We start from the raw sequence: 12,170 nt of genomic DNA on the forward strand, positions 1-12,170 counted from the left end.
CATACTGGAGATATGAGCTTGTTAATTGACATTTATATAGGCGACAAGTTCATCAGACCATGATGTCGGTGGAAGTCATGATTAACCAACTTCCTGCATAACAAGATGTTGCCCAGTTAATTGGACCATGATGTCGATGGAAGTCATGATTAACCAACTTCCTGCATAAAAATAAGTTTATTAGAGTAGGATGCTTCCTATTGTATTGAATGACTAACAGTAAAGGATGTAATTTATGCTTCATCTCACACTTGTGCTTACTCTAGAAGTTGAAGGTTGTATGGAATAAAATTTACAACAATTGTGGCATTACTTGATGTTTATTTACAGTGTATGCATGAAAATATATGATATATAGTGTACAAAGATGATATTTCAGTCCAATATATCAAGAACTATCCAATGATACAAATCTCCTAGTTGATCACTTATTTTGCAAAATCCTCTGCTGAACAAGAATTTCAAGATGACTGCTCCCTCACATAGATCGGTGCAGCTTGACACTTCAGTATCGTGGAAGATGTAAGTCAATGTCTCCAAGAAGTTTTGAGCTTTTCCAAATGGTTCAGACAGGCCCTTCTCTCCAAAGTTTAGAAATGGTTGTATGATCCATTGGTTGCTGGTTACTAGAAGACAGTCTCCACACTCACACATGTCTGCTTGCTCCACTGCAGGCTGATGTTGGTACTGGGTCTGGCAAAGTAGCAGGAGTTGTAGTAGCAGCAGCACTAGTTGGAGTAGTACTAGAGGGAGTTGTAGTGCTAGCAGCAAGAGTTGTTGTAGTACTCACTGGAGTAATAATAACAAAGGATGCTTGTTCTTCACAGTATGGTGCACAGACCTCGACTGACCTTGCAACAACTGCTTCCAGAAAGTCCAGCAATGTGAATGTAGGGTAAAGACAGGTGTGCAGATTGTATGCGCAGTGGACTTGTTTGCAGAGAGCTCCCTCCACAGCTCGTTCCCCGGCCATATTCATGTTCACATCATTTAGGGTAGAAGTCTATGTGACAGGGTTTTCTGCTGAACACACATTGCACAAATCTATGTATGAAGCATTGACTCTCATGAGTTCAATAGCATTGATGTCATGTTATCAGTATCCTAAAGTACATTCTGTATGAGATCGTTTTTTCTATATAATTTTCAGTTCTCTAATGATGACTGTTACTCATTATCACTCTGGCAAAACTTTTTGCAGATGGTTCATCAACTTCTTCATCATCATCATCATTGCTCCTTTTACAAGGAAGAGAATGATGTCCAAATGCCAAAGTATGAACTCCATCATCCAATATAATAATGTCTCTTTTCATCAGCATTGATTAGTGCCTTCTTTTTCTGCACCAGAGTCATGATTTGATGCTTCCTGGTACCAAACATCACCTGCTTCCTAGAGATGTCTTTGTTCTCATAGAGACAGTCAAGGTAGTCCTGAAAGGTGATGTATCATTCAGCATCTGGGTGGGATTTCAACAGTTCTTGTCCAAGTATTGGTCTCCTCACTCCTTTAGCTTTCTTTATCAAACCACTCTTCAATTGACTTGAAGCTTTGGTGAAGCATCTGCAGGCATACAGCTTTTATCATAGACCTACATATTTATGAGGAGCTCTGCCGGCATATTCATCCTTGAACTCTCCAAGTACCATCGTGTTTATGTCTGAATAGCATGGGTGGTCGGTCAGATACTCAGATGTATCAAAGGTGTCTTTCAGTTGCTGGTTGTTGATGATGTCATCATAGAGGTTCTCAGTTCTCACAATGTAGAATAGGCTGTCCGTATTCTGGTTGAGCAGTTGCAGGTTCTCTTTGTATGTCGGTATCATCACATTGTAGTGAAATTGATACACAAGGGTCTTGCCCTTGCTAATGTTCAACACTGTCAAAATCAAATCAATTTTATTTCTATTGAAAAACAGTTAACAAACATAAATATAAATTACACTTTATGGAAAGATTAGTATCCACAAAGAAAGAATCTGAGAGTTAGCAAGGTATCCTGATAATGGTGATCCCATAGCTAAACCTTCCTTTTGCTTATAAATTTTGTCATTGAAAGTGAAATAATTTTGATCTATGCATGTTTTTGCTAATGCTATTAAATCATCTATTTCATTACTGTTCACATCATTTTGAATATAAAAACATGCATAGATCAAAATTATTTCACTTTCAATGACAAAATTTATAAGCAAAAGGAAGGTTTAGCTATGGGATCACCATTATCAGGATACCTTGCTAACATATATATGAACAATTTGGAAAAGTCTAAAATTATGAATGATAATAATAATCCTTTGAGAGAAAATATCATTTATTGGTATAGATATGTTGATGATATAATATGCTTATACAATAATAATAATGATGAAACACATGAAGATTTAGAAAACTATTTAAACTCAATTTCACCTTCTATAAAATTTACTATGGAAGTTCAAAAAGAGAAAATAAATTTTTTAGACTTGGAAATAAGTAAGAGAAATGAGAAACATAATTTTAATATCTTCAGGAAACCCACGCATACAAATACGCTTATTCCAAAAGACTCTAACCATCCATGGCAGCAAAAAACAGCAGCATTCAGATCAATGATTTATAGATTGATAAATATTCCTATGTCAAAAGAAAATTATGAAAAAGAAGTGAAAATTATAAAACATTTTGCAGTAACAAATGGATATGATACCAAATTTATTGATAAGATGATATATAAGCAAAAATATAAACAAATTTATCCACAAAATAATAGAAATTCAGAAAATAAGGAATATATTTGTGTTCCATACAACACTATTCTCAATAAGGCATTTAGGAAGACATTTGCAAAACAATTTTATTTAGGATACAAAACAACAAATAATGTTTTTAATTTAATAAAGAAGATTTCTAATAAAAAAATACAACAAGAACAATTTAAAAAATCAGGCGTTCATAAACTGGAATGTAGTAATTGTGAAAAATTTTACATTGGTCAAACACGTAGATGTTTTCAAAAAAGGTTCAATGAACATATTCAGGCTTTAAATTCAAAAAATACTACTCAAAAATCAGCGTTTGCTGAACATTTAATTGAGAATAATCATAATTATATCAATATAAATTCTAATATGAAAATATTAAGCATTGGTAGTGAAAGTAATAAATTGAATGTAAAAGAAGAATTTTATATCTATAAAACTGCAAAATTGAATAGGAATAATTTAATAAATATAATCCAATTTGACTTAAATAATCCCATTTTTGATAAAATTAAAAATGAATAAATAAAATTAAAATATAAATTTAAATTTAATAACTTTTACCATAAATAATTAGTCATATGAATTTAAAAACATATGTCAGTTTTATATCAATTAGTAAACAGTTATTGGATTCTATTTATTTATTTTAGAACCTGAAGATGGTTTTAGAACCGAAACTAGTTGTTCAACTATTTTAAGTTTTTTAATAAATAAAGGGTGCTACAAGTTTTATTTTGTTTTATTAATTTAAAAGCAGCCCATTTCAATAAGTGTTTTACCATACATGAATAACAAAAGAAACCTATTGAAAAATTCCTCCTGATACAGCAATTTTTATTACTATTATTTATGTTTCATTTTGTGTGATTTTTTTCTGTTTTGATTATTACTATTAGTTTTTATGTTTAACTATTACCATTTAGTTAGATTTATTACTATTTCGATTTGTTATTTTTTTCATCACTATTTCAATTATTATGGTTTTTTGTATGATTATTTCTGTTTTAGGGTAGACAACTATTTTTTAAGATCATCAAAAAGATTCCAGTATATCACCATTTTCCCTCAACCAGTGATCTATTTCTTTAGAATAATATTTTTTGCAGCTGATTTCTACAATCCTCGCTGTAATCAGGAGCATAACTTTATCAATTTTGTATTTGAATTGTTGTCTGCATACATTTAGATCCATCCTAACCTGGTTTATGGTCATTGTTCTCAGGTTAAATGGTGTGTCTCTTATGTTGAGCCTCAAATTACATTCATTTATATATTGAATCAAATTTTTGAAATACAATTCTTAAACAGTGAGCACTCCCAATTCTCTAAAAAGTTCATTACTTGGATAGCGTCTGGGTTTACCCAGGGATGGTCTTAGTATGTGTTTCTGCACCACAAAAATTTTGTTCATATGACAGCTGGCCGCTTCCCCCAAGCCAGTATCCCATACTGCAAGACAGACTGTGCATATGCCACATAGATCAATTTAGCTATATCTATGTCATTTAACAAATTAATCTTATAGAATCTGAGAATTAGATACTCCAATTTTTTACATTTTTCATCAATATGGTAGTTCCACCTTAGATGGGAATCAATATAACACCTAAATACCTGGCATGATCCACCTCCTCAAGTACAGGGCACTGGCACGGGGTCAGCGCAGGCAAACAACATGACAAATTATGAATTTTTAAACTTAAATTTATTGGTCTGGATCCAGCATTTGGGGAAAAAGCAATAAATGAACTCTTTTTATAATTCAAAGTGAGCTTGTGCATATCTAACCATGACTTAACAGACTTCAACCCTTCTAATGCAAGATCTCTCACTTCTTCCCATGTAGAGCCTGTGAAAGTCATGATAGTATCGTCTGCAAATGAAATTATCTTTCTATCTTGTGTGTTAAGTTTAAGTATATCGTTCATATACACAAGAAATAACACTGGAGAAAGTACAGTTCCCTGTGGTACACCATATTCTGATAAGTTTATTTGATCAGACTTATTTCCTATTAAAATGATTTGCATTCTGTCTTTAAGATAATGTTTGAACAAATCCAATGCCTTGCCACGTATCCGTATATTCTCTAGTTTTTTTTAGCAGTGTCACATGTGGAATAGTGTCAAAGGCTTTTGCCAGGTCGAGTAGGGCAGTTAAAGTTTTCTTGTTTTTAGCAAAATTATCAATTACTATGTCTACAAGGTGCAATATGGCATCCTGGGTACTCTTTCTGGCTTGGAAGCCATATTGATTTTTATGAATAATATCAAATTTACCTAGGTAATTCACAAATCTTGTCTTTATTATCTTCTCCATTATCTTGGAAAGGATACTGAGCAGGTTTATTGGTCTGTAGTTGGATGGATACCCTACATTTCCGCCCTTGTGGAGTGGGACAACTCTAGTAATTCTGAACTCCTTTGGAAAGTATCCCTGCTCAGAACATTTTTATTTATTATGAAAGACGAAAATTTAGCAATGTAATTGGATATATTTTTCAAACACATATTACTAATATTATCAATACCTGGGGAAGAATTATTTTTTAGTGTAAAAATTGTTTCTAGTACCTCACACTCATTTGTCAGCAACCAAAAAAATGAATGTGGTGAATTGACAACTGTATCTGGAAAGTGAGGCCAATTTTCAGTATCAGAGTTTTCTATTTTTTCGGCATACGATTAACCAATTTCTGCAAAATATTTATTCAAGGCACTTGGATCGATGTTCATATCAGTGGCTTTCTTTTTTTTGTCCAGTAGTTCATCTATACAGTTCCAAATTTTTTTGCTGTTTGTTTTACATTGTGATATTTTATTTTTGAAATAATTCTGCTTGGCTTGCTTTATCAGGTTTTCTCAAAACGTTTCTATATCTAGTATATGTCAATTTCAAGTCGAGATTGAGAGGTTGTTTTTTCAATTGTTTATACATTTCATCTCTAGTTCTTATACAGTTCACTAAGCCTGCCCTAATCCAGTTTTTCAAGGGTTTTTGACTGCGATTCAATTTCATTTTTATTTTTGAATTAGTGATGTGGTTATTTAATTTGTCAATAAATTTTGGTGTTATGTTTTCTATGTTATTGCTATCCAATACATCCTGCCAAGACTCGGTTTGTAGGTTTGTAATTAGTTTATAATAATCTATTTTTTCAGTGAACTCTCTGTAATTTGTGGAGACTTGTTTGTGATCTGATGTGCCCAAGAATAAACCAGTTGCAAAATGATCTGTAATGTTAGTCTTGAAAATTACACCTACTACATCCTCATAATTAGATGTTTCATCTTTATGGAATATGTGATCAAGGGTTGATATTGAGTCATTCTGTACTCTTGTTGGTTTATTTATAAACCATTTATATGTAACAGACCACAGTACTCATTCACAATATTTGTGTTTTGATCGAGATTAATGTTTATGTCACCTGTGAGAATCATGTTTTTTCTATTCTTCAACTCCTCAAGGCAAACGCCAATATCTTCAATAAATTGTTCTGCTGATAAGGATGGGGTCTATACACGGCTATAAGTGTGATGTTTTCTTTCATATGTGGTACACTAATATCGAGGATAATAGAATTTGTGGAAGCAATATCAGTTTTTAGAATTTCAGAACTTAGATCATCTTTGATAAATACACACACTCCATCACATTTATTAAATTTAGCAGGTGAATTTATCACTGACTACCCATTCAGGCTGAAAGAAAACTTGTGATCTTCCGAAATCCATGTTTCAGATAGAATGTTCAAATGGTATGTGGTTTTACAGTTTTGAAGGACAGTGGAGAACTCATCAAGATTTTTATTCATGCTACGTATATTCATATGTAAGATGTTAATAGACGCCTTACAAGCATTGCTCAATTTCAATGATGGCTGAAAATTCAACACATCATCATACTCTATTGTGTCATAGCATCCATCCTCAAATAACCCTCCAAAGTCATCAAGCAATACCATTTTATGTTTTCAAAATTAACTACTTTTACTTTTATTGATATTTTGTTAGTCCTGCATCAACTATAAGGATAGAAGAGATTTTATTTAATAATGAATAAATCTGCAAATTAGAACAGTTATTTAAATGTGTTTGGGAAAAATAGGAGTTAATATATTTTAACAACAAAAAACTGAGAGAGAAAAAAGAAATGAATTTAAGTGAAAGAATGTAGAAAATTCTACTGATGTAGAATTTGAAATTAGAGAATAGAAAAATAATACAGTGCTTGGATTTAAAATACAGTCACATTGTGCGACCATGCTATTGTCATATAGTGACTTAAGAGCAACAAGATTTCATAGCAATTATAAGGATGAATAAGCTATTTTAGCATAATATTGGATTTTGTAACAATAAAAAGCTGATAATGTAATGCACATTATCTAAATGTATACCAACATTCACACTCGTGACAGTCGATAGAGGAAAACGAGGTAAAATGAAAATAGCAACAGAGAATCAATATATATATATATATATATATATATATATATATATATATATATATTGTTACCACTCCAATTCTTTATCAATATCATTTAGAAAAGTAAGCTTCTCCATCCTAACTTGAAAATGAAATCTACTCACACCCGTCTTTATCACATTGAGGAGATAATAATGATACTTCTCTGAAAAATAAAACGATTCTTTCGCATTAGATATCTTCTGCATTCAAGATTATCTCAAACTGTTGATAAGTTGAAGAATAAATTATTGCTTCAGTCTACTGTTTCGAGAGAAACATTTTGAAGGAGCTTTACTCCCTATATTATTTCATGTCTCCCTTTCCCTCAACAAATTAGAAGTTCCCATCTACTCACACATTAGCCTTCAAAGCATCTTCCAAGTCCTCATCATCTCTCAACACTGTGAATGTAGATCCATCTTCGCTTCTCAATTTCACTCTACAGGCTCGATCTATCCACAGCCAGCGTGCTCCTTCATCTCCTAGAAGATACTTGGCTCGTGCATACAGCTTCCTTCTTTTGACAGTTAGTGATTGGTTCAGGTAGATTGGAGTATTGCCCTGCATGTTGATGCGATCTGTAGTGAATTTTTATGTGTCATGCCTGTTTGTAAGTAAAGCGTCTGCATCCCCACGTCGCACAAAACGAATATGAATCATAGAAGTTGGTTGATTCTTTATTTTTGGTAGACGGTTATAACTATTGAGGTTGGTTCCAATGTAACATTTAGCGCCTTCCCAATATCAATAATCAGATCAGTAACATTCTCATTTTTCAATTCTGGCACACCAAAAATTCCCACCAAATTTCTCCTACCATTTTGGTCAAGTTCATCTTGGTTCAGTTCGGTTTCGCGTGATCTGGCTTTCAGATGTTGGTTTTTGAGAGTCAAGTCCGATATTTGCCTTTGTTGATCGCTCAACTTTTGATTAGTAGATTCCATGAGGGTCCTACATGCAGCAATCTCAGTACTTAATTTCTTGTACAAGTCTTCACTAACTTTTTTTAAAAGTTCGTTCATTTGATCTAGGGTTACATGAGCAGTGGAAGAATGATTTTGAAACACTGTTATTTGTTTGGTTGTTGCAGGTTGCATCTGTTTGACGGGCGTCGAATCTGAACTCGCTCTTAGCTGACACATGGTGTTAGTACAAGCCTTACAGTTCCAAAACTTGTTCTGGAGGATCTCAACTTCGGCATCCTTGAGACCGACACAGTCTCCATGGTGGATGGATCTGCAGGTTGAACAAGCAATTTTCGATTTTGATGTGCACCCAATTTGCTGGTTGCATGTTATACATGTACTCGCCATTTCAATATTTATTTGGAATGTCCAAAAACAATAAGTTAAAATTGGTGGAAAAACCAGTCCGTTATAGAAAAACAGAAAATCACAATGCACAGCCGCACAAGAAAAATAACCTAGCAAGTCATAGTTCACTGTTTACTGTGTAGTAGAATCGAAAAACACTGATTAGACAGCACTCCTACAGAAACCATCCATTCAACTCTCAAAGCCTGAGCAACAACTGATGTAGATAGGTCGAACCAATGTAGATAGGTTTGTTCAGCTCAACTTTCTCCTTGTGCAGTGTCATGGCACAAATGTTCTCGCCAGAGATGATGCGGTCGTTGAAGGTTGGTTGGGCAATCAGTTTCCTTAGACATTTCTCATTGTTGACAAGCTTCATGTTTATATGCTTTTGAACATTCTCCATTGTCTTGCCAAAAACTGCATTGTTCATCGGTTTGAAGAAATTTTTTTCAAATTTGTTCCTTGACTGTCGTTGAAGTTTGGTGTTTGGCATGATGTAGGGTGCTAGGGAGTCCTCCTGCTCAAACCTTATACCTCAATGAACTTTAGAGATTTTCAGTCCATATTGTACTGCTTGCTTGAGGGTGCGGTAATGAGATACATATCATTCACAGTTGCTTAGAGTTGTCATCAATCTCAACAATCCTGATTTTGGTGTTTTTTGTTCTCGGCTAGGAATGGAAAATCGTTGTGGGAGTCGTGAAGTTCAGCTGGGTACTCCACGTCCACCTCCAAGATGTAGCCAATCCTTTGAACATCTCCAACACCATCAACACCTCTGCTCACCCACTCCAACTCATCTTTCTCCATCCACTGGAATTTCTGACATGGCAGCAGTTGACACATCGCCCAGCTATACAGGTTGTTTGCAACTGTGTACAGGAGATATGATGTGGGCTTCTCGGGGTCGACAGGCGCTCCTGTGTAGGCGTTGTTGGCAATGGCATGTTGATGAACACATGTTGTTATTCCGCCTCTGATGCCTCGTTCAATGAACATATACATGTCATAGTCAGTTAGGAGTTCCAGTTCAACTTTTGTATACTTCAGCATAACATCAAAGGAGAAGCCTGGTGATGTGAAGTAGTGTGCACAATCCAAGTTATAGTTTCTCAAGCACATATCTCTGAAGCATTCAAAGACATTGGCCAGAAGGAGAACATCTGTTTTGAGGTATAGATCACTGTACTCTTCCAGGGTCTTGCAGTCAAATTTCTCGCACACTTGTTGAGCATGTTCATATGCCTCATCACTGATGTGGCTGTCAGTTAGCTTGCTGAAAAACTCTTCCTTTGGTGGTAGTGAGGTCTCCTCCAGTTTTTCCCATGAGTCACAATATTTGTAGGGGAACACACCCTTTCTGGAAACCAATTCCAGTTTGTCTCCAAATTCTCTAGCTGTATGTGGTAGCACTGTTGACACTTCTTCAGCAGACTTGACAAGGTTGATGACTGGGTTGTCCAAGCTGTCCGGTGTGAATCTGAAGGTATTGATGAATTGTGGGTGCAGTTGTTGGGAAATTTGTTTGGTGAATGATATGTACTTTTCTGATGTGTTTGGGATGACAGTCAGCTGCTTTTTATTGGTTTCAAGGTGCGGTATGATCGAGTGAGTGTCGAAATTGGAAGAGTTGTGAAGAAAAACAGAGATGAATGTTGTACAACATCTTTGAAGGTTGCACTTGCTGCACAGAGCATTCCAGTAGACCACTGGTATATGACAATGGTCATACACCTTGTCACCATTGAATGGTTTCTCGCAGGCTTCACAGTTGGTGGCAGCATTGTGTCTGGCTTTCTCCCTCTTAAAAAGTGGAATCATCTTTATTTGACAATGATTGATTGCCTCATCCAGGTCTCTCGCATGCATGGTCAGAGTTTTGATGAAGTATTCAGCTGCATCAGGTCCTCTGTAGACAATTGGCTCCTTAGGGATGAGGTTGATGAGTGTCAGCCATGATGGAGATAAGTTCTTATCTCTAACAAAATAGAGGCAGTAGCTCATTGCTGTGTGATGCTGGATCACTTTGGTTGCCTTCCCAATCCATTGCTGCTCTTCCTCAGGCTTCTCCAGTGGACATTCAAAATCTGCATAGGCCACCAATGGTAGTCTAAATTTATTCAAATGCTTCTCGAATTTCATTGTTGGTGGGCTTCCATCTTCCTTGAGTTGAGGCATGATGATTCTAGCAGTCTTGTTGTTGGCACAGTACTCCTCATGATCTGTCATCTCATCCTCTGCTCGCCATTACTGTTGATGGTGTAGTGTGTGAAACATCCACAACAAATGATGATGCAGTGCTGGTGTTTAGTGAGCTGAGTTCTTACAAGTCTTTTAAAGTTTTTTATGAAACAGTAGTGACTGTTGATATTTTCCTCCTCTTCTTCTTCACGAGTAGTGGTGGTGACTTCACTGCTTTCCTGAGTTGTGGAGGTGGTGGCTTCACTGCTTTCCTGAGTGGTGGTGGTGATGGCTTCACTACCATCATTGTCATGAAGGAGTAGTTAATCGAATTGATCCTCCTCCATTCCTTTTGCAACACGTCTCGGATAAATAATACACTTGGAATCCATCCCATATATCCATCCCTTTCAGAACGGTCAATTTGATTGATGGTGGTGGGGAAAGAAATCTCGTTGAAATTGTATTTTTCAACAAGCTGATGATATCTATAATTGATTTGTTGAATATTTGCTCCTTGCGCATGTTTGGCAAGGATTGCCCACTTGAAACATTGTTGATCACTATTCCTCAGATTGATGATAGCTTTTCTTGATGCTATTTTGGCTGACAGTTCGATGTAGGAAGTCGTCGAGGTGGTTTGTGCTTGCTCATGCATATGAGGAGACCATCGATGATGAGAAGACTCCATCCACCAGAGTTGCCCTCAAACTTGACCTCTTCTTCCAACAGCTTCTTGCAGGCCTCCCTGATAATTCCAGCAAGATTGTTGATGTTGAATATGGAATAGTTCGGTGTCTTGAAGGCTACGTTCTGAAATTCCTCCTGCTCAATGTTCTTCTCATCAAGGTGGCTGCGTTGGTATGTAACCTCCAACACTAGGTTGACCTTGATTGGTCCATGTGCCTGGAACTCCTGACCTATCGCATCAACAATCTTTGTCTGCAGGCTGTTCAGCAGAGAGTGGAAGTCCTTTGCTGGGTTGGGTGAAGAGTTGATGTTGTAGAAGAGTGTCTGAAGGTTGTTGTTGAAGGCCTCCTCCAATGTGAAAAACTCTCTTGACAAGCTGCTGGTCTGCTGGCATCTTGTAGCTCTATTTATCTGTAACATACATACAAGCATATTAATAATAGGATGCAATGAAGGTGGTGATCATCTAGAATGACACAGTCATCTTGAATGATATGTCTTGCACTCAATCTATATGTTAAGCACACAATTACTATATATATGCTACTGAAATCAATATTTTGAGGTTAGGTTAGGTCGGAAGAAGTTACTAGTAACTTCTGCAGACCTAACCTAACCACAGTTCATTGTCTACAATTGTATATTGTTCATAGAGCTCCACAGGCAGAAACATACTTATTCACAAAATATATTATGCATTACATTATGAGGTGACATACTTGAAATCATTGGAAGGTTAGGTCGGAAGAAGTGACTGGTAACTTC

General features: G+C 35.7%; 1 protein-coding gene across 1 annotated transcript; it reads right to left on the minus strand.

Moving 5' to 3' along the window:
• Positions 1–301: 301 nt before the first annotated feature.
• On the minus strand, positions 302–10,778 carry LOC120352367. The gene is made up of 2 exons (XM_039432555.1): positions 7,574–10,778; positions 302–1,880 (listed from the first exon to the last, which is right to left on the minus strand). The coding sequence occupies exon 1, from the start codon at positions 10,761–10,763 to the stop codon at positions 9,171–9,173; it is 1,593 nt and encodes a 530-aa protein (XP_039288489.1). The 5' UTR covers positions 10,764–10,778; the 3' UTR covers positions 302–1,880; positions 7,574–9,170.
• Positions 10,779–12,170: the final 1,392 nt, after the last annotated feature.

Source organism: Nilaparvata lugens, chromosome 7 (assembly GCF_014356525.2).
Source record: "Nilaparvata lugens isolate BPH chromosome 7, ASM1435652v1, whole genome shotgun sequence".
Lineage (NCBI taxonomy): Eukaryota > Metazoa > Arthropoda > Insecta > Hemiptera > Delphacidae > Nilaparvata > Nilaparvata lugens.

Bases quoted from the DNA above. Each gene is read 5' to 3' on its own strand.
- LOC120352367 (XM_039432555.1), bottom strand. From the start codon at position 10,763: ATGACAGATCATGAGGAGTACTGTGCCAACAACAAGACTGCTAGAATC.